Here is a 12,393-nt window from a genome sequence, read left to right on the forward strand (position 1 = left end):
GCCTTGGACAAAGAACTCTTCATCAGGGGAAGGGATGTGTCCTCGCACATTAATAGAATAGCCAGAGAGGCCAGGGGAGTTGTAGGGATGAAACCTGCTATTTCAGATGCCCCTCTTTGATGTCTGCTTTCACTTATAGCAAGGTCTTTTCAAAAACAGTCTTTGGCAATACTTGGTTTCATGCACTCAGAGTGGAAAACAGAAAGCTTTTCCTTCTGGCACAACTCTTTTGATTGGCTAAATGAGCAGATCTCAGGCAAGTCCCTTAACTCCAAGCCTGCCCCATACAGTAGAGACCACGCTTATTCATGTAGGTCCTTTCCAAATCTGAGATCTTACAAAGATAATGTGAAGGTTTAAGCTGTTCATTCAGTCCCTATTTTTCTTGCACTTCTTGGTAGAAAGGTTTGTTGCTTTACTAAAGTTTCTGAATGTTTCACAGATATTAGACATAAGGAAGAGGAAAATTCCATTGAGTCCAGTAACAGGGCACAAAGTTGGACTAATGGAAAGAAGAAGTTCATGGTAAAAGTTACTGCATAGGCATGGAAGAGTCTTCATGACCTTTAGCCACAGCAGTTGTGTCATAATTCATATGTATGCTTCCATATTATGATCTTATTTCCTCTAAAAATATTTTATTGAGCACTTATTATCAACCTTTACTGTTTTAGGATCTTTGGGACCATAAAATAATGAGGAGATGTGGTCCCAACCAAAGGAAGCTTACTAATAGAGCAATAGCCATTTAAAAATTAATATTAGAGAAATGTAAATCAATACTATAATGAGGTATCACCTCATACCGGTCAGAATGGCCATCATTAAAAAGTCTACAAATAACAAATGCTGAAAAGGACGTGGAGAAAAGGGAACCCTTGTACTCTGTTGGTGGGAATGTAAATTGATGCAGCCACTATGGAAAACAGTATGGAGAATCCTTAAAAAACCAAAAATAGAGCTGCCATATGATCCAGCAATTCCACTCCTGGGCATATATCCAGAGAAAACTCTAATTTGAAAAGATACATGCACCCCAATGTTCCTAACAGCATTATTTACAATAGCCAGGACATGGAAGGAACCTAAATGTCCATTGACAGATGTATGGATAAAGAAGATGTGGTATATATATATACACACACACACACACACACATACATATATATATATATATATATATTCAACGGAATACTACTCAGCCATAAAAAAGAATGAAATAATGCCATTTGCAGCAACACGGATGGACCTAGAGATTATCATACTAAGTGAAGTAAGTTGGAAAGAGAAAGACAAATACCATATGGTATCACTTATATGTGGAATCTAAAATATGATACAAAGGAACTTATTTACAAAAGAGAAGCAGACTCACAGACATAGAAAAATTTATGGTCACCAAAGGAGAAAGGGGATGGGGGAGGGATAAATTAGGAGTTTGGGATTAGCAGATACAAGCTACAGTATATAAAATAGATAAACAACAAGGTCCTACTGTATAGCACAGGGAACCATATTCAGTATCTTGTAGTAAACCGTAATGGAAAAGAACATGAAAAAGAATATATCGGTACACATCTGAATCACTTTGCTGTACACCAGCAACTAACACAACACTGTAAATCAACTATACTTCAATTAAAAAATTTTTTTAATTAAATTAAACCCCACTCAGATAGAAGCTTGCTGAGCCCCTACTTTTCCTCTCCTGTACATTCTCCTCCTCTCTGCTGTAGACAAATTGAGGACTGTGAAGAGACAAAAGCCTCATGGCCTGTGTACGAGTCTCTCACCATTGTGGCCAACATTCCCTCCCTTCTTCCCTCGGCAGATAGTCAGTGATGCCAGGATTGGCAGAAGCCCAAACTCTGCCCTCTCCTGAAGAGCTGCTTCTGAACTCCCGCTGTGGGCTCCCCGTGGCGCCCTCAGTGGAACATGTTCTTCCTCTCCTGACCCAGGACAGGCAGTGGGCCAGTTTCAGGCTATGATTTACCAGGATCGCAAAACATCACTTTTTTACACGAAGCCAGGAGAGCGTTGCTCTGGTGTGGGAATAAAAAGCCAGAATACATGACCTACAACTCAGGGTTCTATAGGGATGAAGGCAACCAGCATGTCCAAGGAACGTCTAATCAATTGACAGGTTATTATTATCTTTATTTCTGAATTTATTAACAACCCAGAAGAACCGGTAAAACTTCCCCTGAGATCTGAAAATAAAAATGTTTGCCTAAGGCGCTTCATCTCCAACGCTTGAAGCTCCTGTGAGAGGTTGCTTTGTGTGTTCCAGTGAGTCGGGGCAGAACAAAGCAGTTGATGCAGACAGTTTAACTAGAGTGCTTCACCTGGTTATTATTAGTTTAGCTAGTATGTGTAGCTATTTTATTACTAACGTACGGCCGCCCTCCTAATGAGTAATCGTCCTTTCGGTCTTTATTTCCTAGGACTACCTGGCGCTGCTCCCCAGGGACTACTATGAGGCTCTCTCACTACAGCTGCCGGTCACAGAGCCGTGCGCCGACGTAGGCCCTCCCCGAGAGACGTTAGTATGGGCAGCAGGTGCATTGTCGGGGGCCTCTAACTCAGGAACCTTGGGTGCAAGGATTTTTAATAAGGCTTCAGGGTCACGACTGAACAGAATGCTCTGCTTAATTCCTTAATTGTGGTTTTTCTCTGTGGCAGTGACTGTCTTTCGTGTTAAGATTCACAAAGTACTTTGCACACGGTATCTGGCGCGTAAGAGTGACTCACCCTCTCGCATGAGGAAGTGGCGACGCATGCCCAAGTAATACCCTCAGGGTCATGCATCCGGTGAGGGGAAGAGCTTAAAATGGTATCTAGGTTTGTGGACCTTTGCTTCTCCCATTCCTCATGCAGATGAAAATGGACCATCCGATTCCTGTAGTAAGCACTTAGGAAGAGTTGGTTGAAGCATGATGAGTGAATGAATGAAAGACGGAAAGGATAGGAGCCCCGGGGATGCACCGTGATGTTCTGTGTTCTGTTCTCGGTCGTAACTGTCGTATTTTGTTGTTGTTGTTGAAGTTGCTTGCTTTACCAGCATTTGCCAGTGACCCGATTCCCCTGTGCCCTGGCTTCTGAGGCCAGACACTTCCTGCTTGATGGGGAGCCAAGACCCTTGGCAGTGAGGCAGCCCACCCCTGAGCACCCAGTCATGGCGGACCTCAGTGGGAGAGAGGTGGGGCAACCTTTTCTTTACTGTCAAAACTATTATTACTTCCCAGTCCGTCTGCTGAAAACCCTTGGCTGCAATTGCTTCTCACTTTCAGGGGAACCTGGAAGACTTCCTCAGAGGTGTTAATTACAGGTGTGCTGAGTTCTCTGATTCGGGCTGGGCCTGGGTGGTCCAGCGCACTGAACCATGAGAAGGCTAGTCTCTGAGCACATTCTGCAGTAGATGTGGTGGGGAACATGGACGACCACAGAATCCTTTCCTTTTGATCCTCTGGGTTTATAAGGGGGCATCCTGTTCTATCTGATTCAGGGCAAGATCTCTCTACAAGGCTTCCAGAAATTACACAGCTTACCCTAAAAGGATACAATGCTCCCAGACTGCTCATCCCCTCAGGCTAGGTGATTTGTTGCAGCTGAATTCCTTGAGCTCCTAATCTGGAACTGCTACTCCCAAAGGGACCTCCTTCATGGCTCAGAGGACTGGTTAGTACAGATCTTGGCATTACTTTTCTTCCGGGAGTTCTCTGAGCCTCAAAACAATTTAAGACTACACTGTTTTAAGATTGAGTTAGAAGTATTGTGTATCAACAATTAGAACTCATTACCTCAAAAGGAAGACACTGAAAAAAAAACTTCCTCCACAATATTTCCATTCCTTACTTTCTACAATGTTCTCTGTTTCGTACCCTTGAGGAAAATGTTTATTTGGGGGATTAAATCTATGGAATGAAAATATATATGGTACTCTCACTGACCATTTAGATGTGCACCTTTTTGTAAACTACATTCCTAACATTTTCAAGGTAGAAGTTATAGGATTTTAAGGAGATTTCTTAAATTTAGTCTTCATTTCATTTTATTTTATTTGAGTTTTTATTTTACAAAAATATATACTTGTTATAAAAAGTAAAACAATATGCATAAAGGAAAACGAAGTGATCTTACTTCCTCTCCATTCTAATATTCAGTCCACTGTCTCTCTCCCTACCCATGCTGTGTGTGTATACAGATGCATATACATGCCTACGCATATATACAAATCTGCGTGTGTGTGCGTGCATGAACGCACGCGTGTGTGTGTTCCCCACACAGCAGGGAGGTACAGTTGGGAAGGGCTGATCTCCAAGAAGTGATGCTGATGATTCATCAGGAGCTGTCCCTACCTCTGACTTAGCCCAGAGCCACAGCGCTGAGCTATTCTATTTGCATGATGCACAAAACTAAGCCCTGGGCTGTCCAGTTTTATTTAATGGTCGTTTTTACTGTTTTATCTGAGTGCTTACAGACTTGTGCTGTCTGATACAGTAGCCACTAGCCCCATGTGGCTATATACATTTAAGTTAATTAATCTTAAGTAAAGCTAAAAATTCAGTTCCGTGGTTGCACTAACCACATTTCAAGTGCTCAATAATCATATATGTCTAGTCGTCACCCTATTGGACAGCCCAGATTACAGAATATTTTGCCGTCACAGAAAGCTCTATTGCACAGCATTAATAGATCACTGTGCTAAAACTCAGAGACAAATGGAGTTAGAAGAGGTCTTAGGAATCATCTGGTTTCCCTTCCTGTGAAAGAATTCTTTCTACATTATCCTTGTCAGATATTTATTCATTTATCCTCTGTTGAATACTTAAATTGATGGGGGACTCACTTCTTCTAGAGGTAGCCTAATCCAGCACCTGTGGTACCTTCTGATCCCCAATTCTTTGGATGCAACCTGCTTTTCCTTTCCTAAACCTTTTGGCATCATCTTTTTATTTTTTTGTATTCTGAAATTTCATAAGGATGTGCCTTGATATAGGTAGTTTCAGCCAGTGTGCTGGGTTCTCGGCAGACCCTTTTAGCCTAGAAGCTTCTCTGGGAAACTTTCTTGAGTTATTTCTTTGATAATTTATTTCTTTATCTTTTGTCCACCTTTCCAATCTCTTTATCTAGATTTATGTTTTGGGAGATTTCCTAGATTTTTTTTTCCAACCCCAACCCCAACTCAACCCTACACACACACACACATACACACACACACACACACACACACACACACACACACTCACACACTTAGGTTTCAACTTTCTTTGGTCTGTTCAATTAGTTAACATCCATTTGCTTTCTAGCTTCCAAACTTCTGTATATCTCTGGTCTGTTCTTTTCCTCTTCTCAATTCCCTTTTCTTTGTGGGTTTATGATTCAAAAAATATTTACTCTTATTTTTGTGAATTTCTGAGAGGGACGATCAATAAATATGTGTGCTAAATCCCTAAATCCAGTATGTTTAACCATAAGTTCTAAGATGGACTTCTATTTGTGATATTCTGAAGTTTTATTATGATGTGTTTAGGTGCAGATTTATTTTTGTTTATTAGTTTAATACTCAAAGTGCACTTTCAAGATGAAGAGTTATGCCTTTCATCCTGGGAAATGATCAGTTAGTATCTCTACAGACATTACTTTGCTGCTTGTCCTTACATCTTCTCTTCTGAAAGTCAGACTGGAAGAATGTTGGAGCCTCTCAATCTGTCTCCAGACTGCTCTTTCGTATTTTTATATCTCTTTGGCTTTTTGTGATGCTTTCTGGATGACATCCTCAAGACTCTGTTAGAATCCATGAATGCTCTGTTTCACTATCTCCAGTCTAGATTTTATTCAGCCTACCAATTCCATGTAATTTGTACTTTTAGTCTCAAAAAATTTCTCATTGGCTCTTTCTCATATTTACTTTTTCTTGTTTCTCCGCTGCCAATTTTTACTTCATAGCTTCATTTGCTTTTCAAAGAGGAGTTACTCTATTGATCTTTTTGAATATCTGAATACCCTTGGAGCAAGGTATGTTTCAGAATTCAGAATTTTTAAGATATTAAAAAGATAAAATGATACACATATGCATAACATCTATAGTGGGGTCTGGGACAGCACCTTGTAACCAAACAGGTTAATATTTCTCCAATGAAAAGCATGAGTAGGCTTTTCAAGGGAGATACATGAAGACTATATACATGGACTTATATCAGTTCAGGTCAGATTTTGCCACCAAGTGCTGCCTGGTTAGGGTTGGGTTAGGTTTTGCCATCAAATGAGTTACAAAAACAGGATTTCCTTTTCATATTTTGGGGGTTCCAGATAAGGGACCATTATACTTATTCTAAAGCCTTTGTCAGACTGTTTCATAAAGTTCATTTCATCTGAAGTGAACTCATCTTCAGTTGATGACATCGTTGCCTGTCTTTCTTAACATTAGATTTCTTTATGTTGTGGAGGCTTATTTTGTTTGCTTATTGGCTTACTTTGAATGAGAGATTTTTTTTTTTATCTTCTCTGTCTTTCTCCACATCCATCTCAGCCTAGTAGTTTTGCAGTGTCTGTCTGGTCCTCTGTACCCTTAGCCCAGAGCCAGGCATTATGATGTGCCAACCTCTATTATTGTGATACTGGGGGTAGTACAGATTCCGACACTGAGCCAGTGGGTGCTTAACTCAGTTCTTGGTCATGAGGCCTCATCTTTGATCTTTGGTTCCCAAATTCCACAGCTTTTTATAAAGCTGAAACCCAGGTGGCAGATTTTCAGCAATTTTTTCCAGCTTTTCATGATTTGAAGGAACCCTCATCCTTTGGCTTCAAAAAATGAGCCTGGATCTGGCCACTGTCTCATATGAAGCATTTTTAATTCTCCTTACTCTGCATATGCTGAACTGCTGACCCAAACAGCCTGCTTCCAGACCTGAAGGACAAGAGGACCTTGCTATTTGAAGTTTTTCTTTTACTTATGTTCCATCATCTGTCTACTTTTAAAACCAAACATAATTTTTGTTTTTCTATTAAAACATTTTATCCATAGTTGCTGTGTCTTGGAGCAGATGGGGTACAGCAAATGTGAATTCCTGTGCCATCTGAACTGGAAGTCACCCTACATTTAAAAAACGCTAAATTCTATCCTATTCTGATTAAAACCCTCCTTCCCCCTCCCACAATCCTTCAGCCACTGCTCCATAACTCTTCACCCCTTCAAAACCAAGAATTGTCTAGACTCACAATTTCTAATTGTTTACCTTCCACTCACACCTCAAATCACACCACTCTGGCTTTTACCTCCCACTCCATTAATTTTTTTTTTTTTGGCCAAGGTTTCCAATGATACCCTTGTTGCTAAATCCCATGGATTTTTTTCAGTCTTCATCTATTCATCTATTTAACTTCTCAGTAGCTTTCAATACTTGCTGAATACTCCTTCCATTTAAAAACACTCTAGGGACTTCCCTGGTGGTCCAGTGGTTGAGAATCCATCTTGAAATGCAGGGGACGCTGGTTCAATCCCTGATCGGGGAACTAAGATCCCACGTGCTGGGGGGGCAAGCAACTAGAGAGCCCGCGTGCTGCAACTAGAGAGCCTGTGTGCCACAACTAAGACCCGATGCAGCCAAAAACAAACAAACAAACAAAAAAAAACCACTCTCTTGCCTTGTTTTCCAGAATTTAAGAGTAGTCTGGGTCTCTTCCTGCCTCTCCGGCCGCCTCCTCAAAATATCATTTGTAGGCTTATCCTCCTCTGTCTAGCCATTAAATGTTAGAATTTGTTGAGGCTCAGTCTTAGCCCTTGTCTTTTTTTTTTTTTTTATATTTGTTTATTTATTTGGCTGCGTCAGGTCTTCGTTGCGGCACATGGGCTCTGTAATTGATGCACGGGGGCTCTGTAGTTGCGGCACACGGGCTCTCTAGTTGTGGCGCGCGGGCTTAGTTGCCCTGCGGCATGTGGGATCTTAGTTCCACAACCGGGAATTGAACCGGCATACCCTGCATTGCAAGATGGATTCTCAACCACTGGACCACCAAGGAAGTCCCCTTAGCCCTTGTCTTTTTATGCTGTAGTCTCTCCCTAAGCAGTCTCCTCCATGTCTATCATGTTAGGTACCAACTCTACACAGATAACTCCCAAATTGGTGTGTCCAGTCACACCTCCCCTTTTATATGCAGAGTGGCACAGCCAACTTCCTTCTTGACATTACCTCTTAGATATCTCAGAGGGATCTCAAATTCCATTTTAGTGTTCCCTACCTAAGTAAATGGCACCACCATCCATCTAAGTGCACAAACCAGATTTCTCAGGGTCATGCATGACTTCTTCCATTCTCTCCCCCACCAAAGCCAACCCATTCCTGAATGTACTCCCCAAACTTTTTAAAATAATCTCCACTTCTCTCCATCTACCTTTCTTGCCCAATACCCCGCCATCTGTCATAAGAATCTCTGTCGTAACCTCCCCATTAGCTCACCCACATCAGCTTCTGCTTATTGCATCTCCCAACTCATTCTCCATACTGTAGTCAGCATGCTCATTTTGATAGAAGTATCTAATCATCACTGACTTTCTCACCCCACCCTCACACATACACAGTTGGAACGTTACAATAACATCTTATTGCTCTTAGGATAGAGACAAAAATTTGTAATGTCCTCTAAGGTTGCCCCTTTTACCTCCCAATTTTATCATACCTCCTCTTGCTCTCTGTTCCTTATCACTGTGACCTACCTTCAGTCACTTGGACGTACATTATAGGCTACCCTTTATGTCGTAGGCTGTTCCCTCTGCCTGAATGCTTTTCCCTCCCCTCTTGGTCTGGCTGTCTGTTCCTTGTCCTCCAGCACTCAGCTTGGTTGTTGCTTCTTCAGGGAAGTCTTCTCCTCCCCCATCATCTTCCTGACTAGCTCAGGCACCCCTCTTAGCCCTTCTTCAGAGCATTTGTCATACATGTAATTTCACATTGCATTTGTCCAGTTATCTAATTATTTGATTAAAGTCTGTCTGAGGGTAGAGACCAGATCTGTCTTGTTTACCATTGCATGTCCTTCACTTTGCTGGTGGGCAGACATACAGTAGGTGTTTAGTAAGTATATGTTGACCAAATCATTTTGAATCCTTACTTTGACATCAGGCATGTTAGTTATCCCTCTTAGCTTTGTGTAAGCAACAGATTTTTATGTGGTTAGGAGGATGCAGTCTGGAATCACTGTGCCTCCAGCTGTGTGACCTTGAGCAAGTTACTTAACATCTGTATGCCTCAGTATCCCCCTGGGTAAAAATGAGGATAACGTAGTACCCACCTCTGAAGATTATGAGGATTAAGTGAGTTAATATGTGAAGAGCTCTTAAAACTGTATCTGCATTTATATTTGTTTATTTATTTGGCTGCGTCAGGTCTTAGTTGCGGCACATGGGCTCTGTAATTGATGCACGGGGGCTCTGTAGTTGCGGCACCTTTAATGTCTTTAATGTCTTTACCCTGAAACACTGATAACTAGGTGAAGACAGTTTTTTGCCACAAAATGGGAAAGATCCCTCCAGAGTGACACTGGTTTCGTTAAAGTTCCCTTTTTCAAAGATAATAACTGATAACAAATAGCGACAGTAGGGTTTCTGTTTTCCATCATTTACATCTTTTGTCTGACTTGTCAAAACCCATTATTACCATCAAATACATTCAAAACCCTTCCAACAAGTCTTCCAAAAATCAACCCATAGGACTCAGAGTAGGAAGAGTAATAGAAATTTATAATAGAGTGCTATGATAGAACTGGCAGCCAATAATAACTCCTGGGAGAAAGCTCATCATTGGCCTGTGTGTGTTTCATGGTGGGGTGAAGACAGACAAGCCCTGGTTTGGAGATGCCCAGGGGAGAGATGCTGGCAATAACCTCCCCACATGGACCAATGGCAGCGTCATATTTCACTGTAAAACACAGAGTGGAAATGTGGTGTGGATAATCCGCATTTTCTCCCTGAGGGAAGTCTTTCTATTATTTAAGTGATAGAAAAATCACTGTGGAAAATAGCAGTTGTGGGCTTCAGAGCTGTACAGAAGGAATAGTAAATGTGAATTTCCTGAAGGCAAGGGACAAGAGGATTTTAATTAAGTGTGGTGAAGCTTGGCTGGGCCTGCGCTTACGGGCTGAAGTGGGTTAAACTGCTAAGGAATGTAGTTCTAATATTGGCTCAGGCATTAAATATGCACCTGCACTTTGATCCAGCAATTCTAATTCCACTTCTAGGAATCTTACAGAAATACTAGCATAAGGATATAAATATAGATATAGATTCAGATATATACATAGATAAATAGATATAGATAGATGATCATATAACCTTATATGTTTTAAGAAAAATTAGAGAAAACCTAAGTGTCTAACAATAGGGGATTAGTTAAATAAATGATTTTACATTCATACTATGGAATGGTAGGCAGCCATTAGAAGAATGAAGTATATCTGTATGTACAGGTATAGACACACTAAATACTACTGAGTAAAAAAAAAGTCGTGGCAAAAAGCAAGAACCAGAGTTGTAATCATCGTTTATATAGTGCTTACAACATGCAGATACAGTTTTAAGAGCTCTTCACATATTAACTCACTTAATCCTCATAATCTTCAGAGGTGGGTACTACGTTATCCTCATTTTTACCCAGGGGGATACTGAGGCATACAGATGTTAAGTAACTTGCTCAAGGTCACACAGCTGGAGGCACAGTGATTCCAGACTGCATCCTCCTAACCACTAGGCAATGTCAGGGGTGGGTGTGCTTTATCTGTAGAGGGCCAGGTAGTAAGTATTTTCAGTTTTGCGGCCCATATGGACCCTGTCGCAACTACTCAGCTCTGCTGTGATGGTACGAAAGCATCCATGTTTGCCTACAGATTTTCTTTAAAAAAAAAAGTACATATGTGTGCATTGTGCATTTTCAGATGTAGAAAATGGTTTGGAAGTATGAAAACCAAGTTATTATTAGTCATCATCCCAGGAGTGGGGTGTGTGTATCACTTTACGTTATTTGCATTCATACAAGTCATTATTTGCATTCATAAAAGTCTCTTTTTTAATCAAAGAACAGTTAAAGGGCTTCAAGGCATACTTTCATTCCTTTTATCTCCCATTGGAAATTCCTTTTTACTTCAAGTTTTGGAGTATCTTTGGCCTTGGGAAACAAGGCAAATATATGGGTAGAAGGAGTAGAGGCCCCTATAAGTAGGGTCGCCAGATTTAGACAATAAAAATACCAAATGCCCCATTAAATTTGAATTGCACTTCAACTATAATTATGTGTTACTTATCTGCATTTCAAACTTAACGGAGCGTCCTGTATTTTATTGGGCATCCCTACCTACAGGACCACAGTTCTTAGTATGATGACATATAAAACTCTTCCTGGAGTCTACTCAGCCCCAGTTTCACCGTTGCCTGTGGAAACGCATCCAGTACATCTCACATCTGTCCACTTGGGCTCTCCGACAGGTGGAGCTGCACCTGCAGCTGCGGGTCCCGAGGGTCGGCCACTACGTGGTCGTGGTCGAGTATGCCACGGAAGCAGACCAGCTGTCTGAGGCCAACGTGCACGTGCAGGGCCCCGGGGCTGACCTGGCAGGCCGGGTGAACATCTACAGCTGCAAGTACAGGTAACCATCCTGCCTGGGCGAGTCCTCTGTAACTGGACAGGCAGGAGGTCAGCTGTGGGAACTTCAGTTTTTATCTAACTTGGAAAGTTGTTTCCTTTTGGAGGCTGAGCTTGAAAACCAGCAGGGGAGTAGTTGTGCGACCCAGCATCTTCCCCAGCGTGGTATCAGAAGGCTTCTCCGTAGGCAGCACCTTGAAAATCTTGCATTTTCTTGAAAAGCTGTATGTTCTACTTACCATTTTGGCTCAGATTCACATGAAGCAGCACAACCTTTTTGCTTTACTCTGTGTCACCCTATGGGGGCCAGTGAACCCAGGGCTCTCCCCTCAAACACCGTGTAGAGTACATGGGTGCCTGGCACATTCTCCACTACTCCTGCCTTCACAACACGCCCTTCAGAACTGGGGATCATTAATGTTTGATGATCGTCAGGTGAAAAATAATTTGACAAAGGAATCTCAGATTCACCCTGACAAAGTTCATCTCTTCCAAGAGCGCTGACAAAGGTTTATTAAAAATTGTTTTCTTTGCATAATGTTTAAAGATGTATGCAAATGTTCAGAGTATACTTTAATTAAAGAATCAGTTCAAGGGATGTTTCCCCATGAAATTAATTGTAGAATAAATGGCACTGGAAGGCAGAGGCTCCTGAGAGGGCAGGGGGGTGATAACTACAGTGAACCCTCCCAATTCTTGGCCAAGACCTTGAACATTTTATAACCTCTATGTTTATGTGCTTTTTGTCTAACCCAAGATGACT

The 12,393-nt window shown here is 41.5% G+C and overlaps 1 protein-coding gene across 1 annotated transcript in view; it reads left to right on the forward strand.

The window, feature by feature from the left end:
• LAMA3 (laminin subunit alpha 3) overlaps positions 1-12,393 on the forward strand; it is a 238,643-nt gene that overhangs the window by 116,447 nt on the left and 109,803 nt on the right. The window contains 3 exon segments of the mRNA XM_036874222.1: positions 2,445-2,542; positions 3,046-3,199; positions 11,474-11,634. Of these exon segments, the coding sequence (XP_036730117.1) occupies positions 2,445-2,542; positions 3,046-3,199; positions 11,474-11,634 (413 nt within the window).

Source organism: Balaenoptera musculus, chromosome 14 (assembly GCF_009873245.2).
Source record: "Balaenoptera musculus isolate JJ_BM4_2016_0621 chromosome 14, mBalMus1.pri.v3, whole genome shotgun sequence".
Taxonomy (NCBI): Eukaryota; Metazoa; Chordata; class Mammalia; order Artiodactyla; family Balaenopteridae; genus Balaenoptera; species Balaenoptera musculus.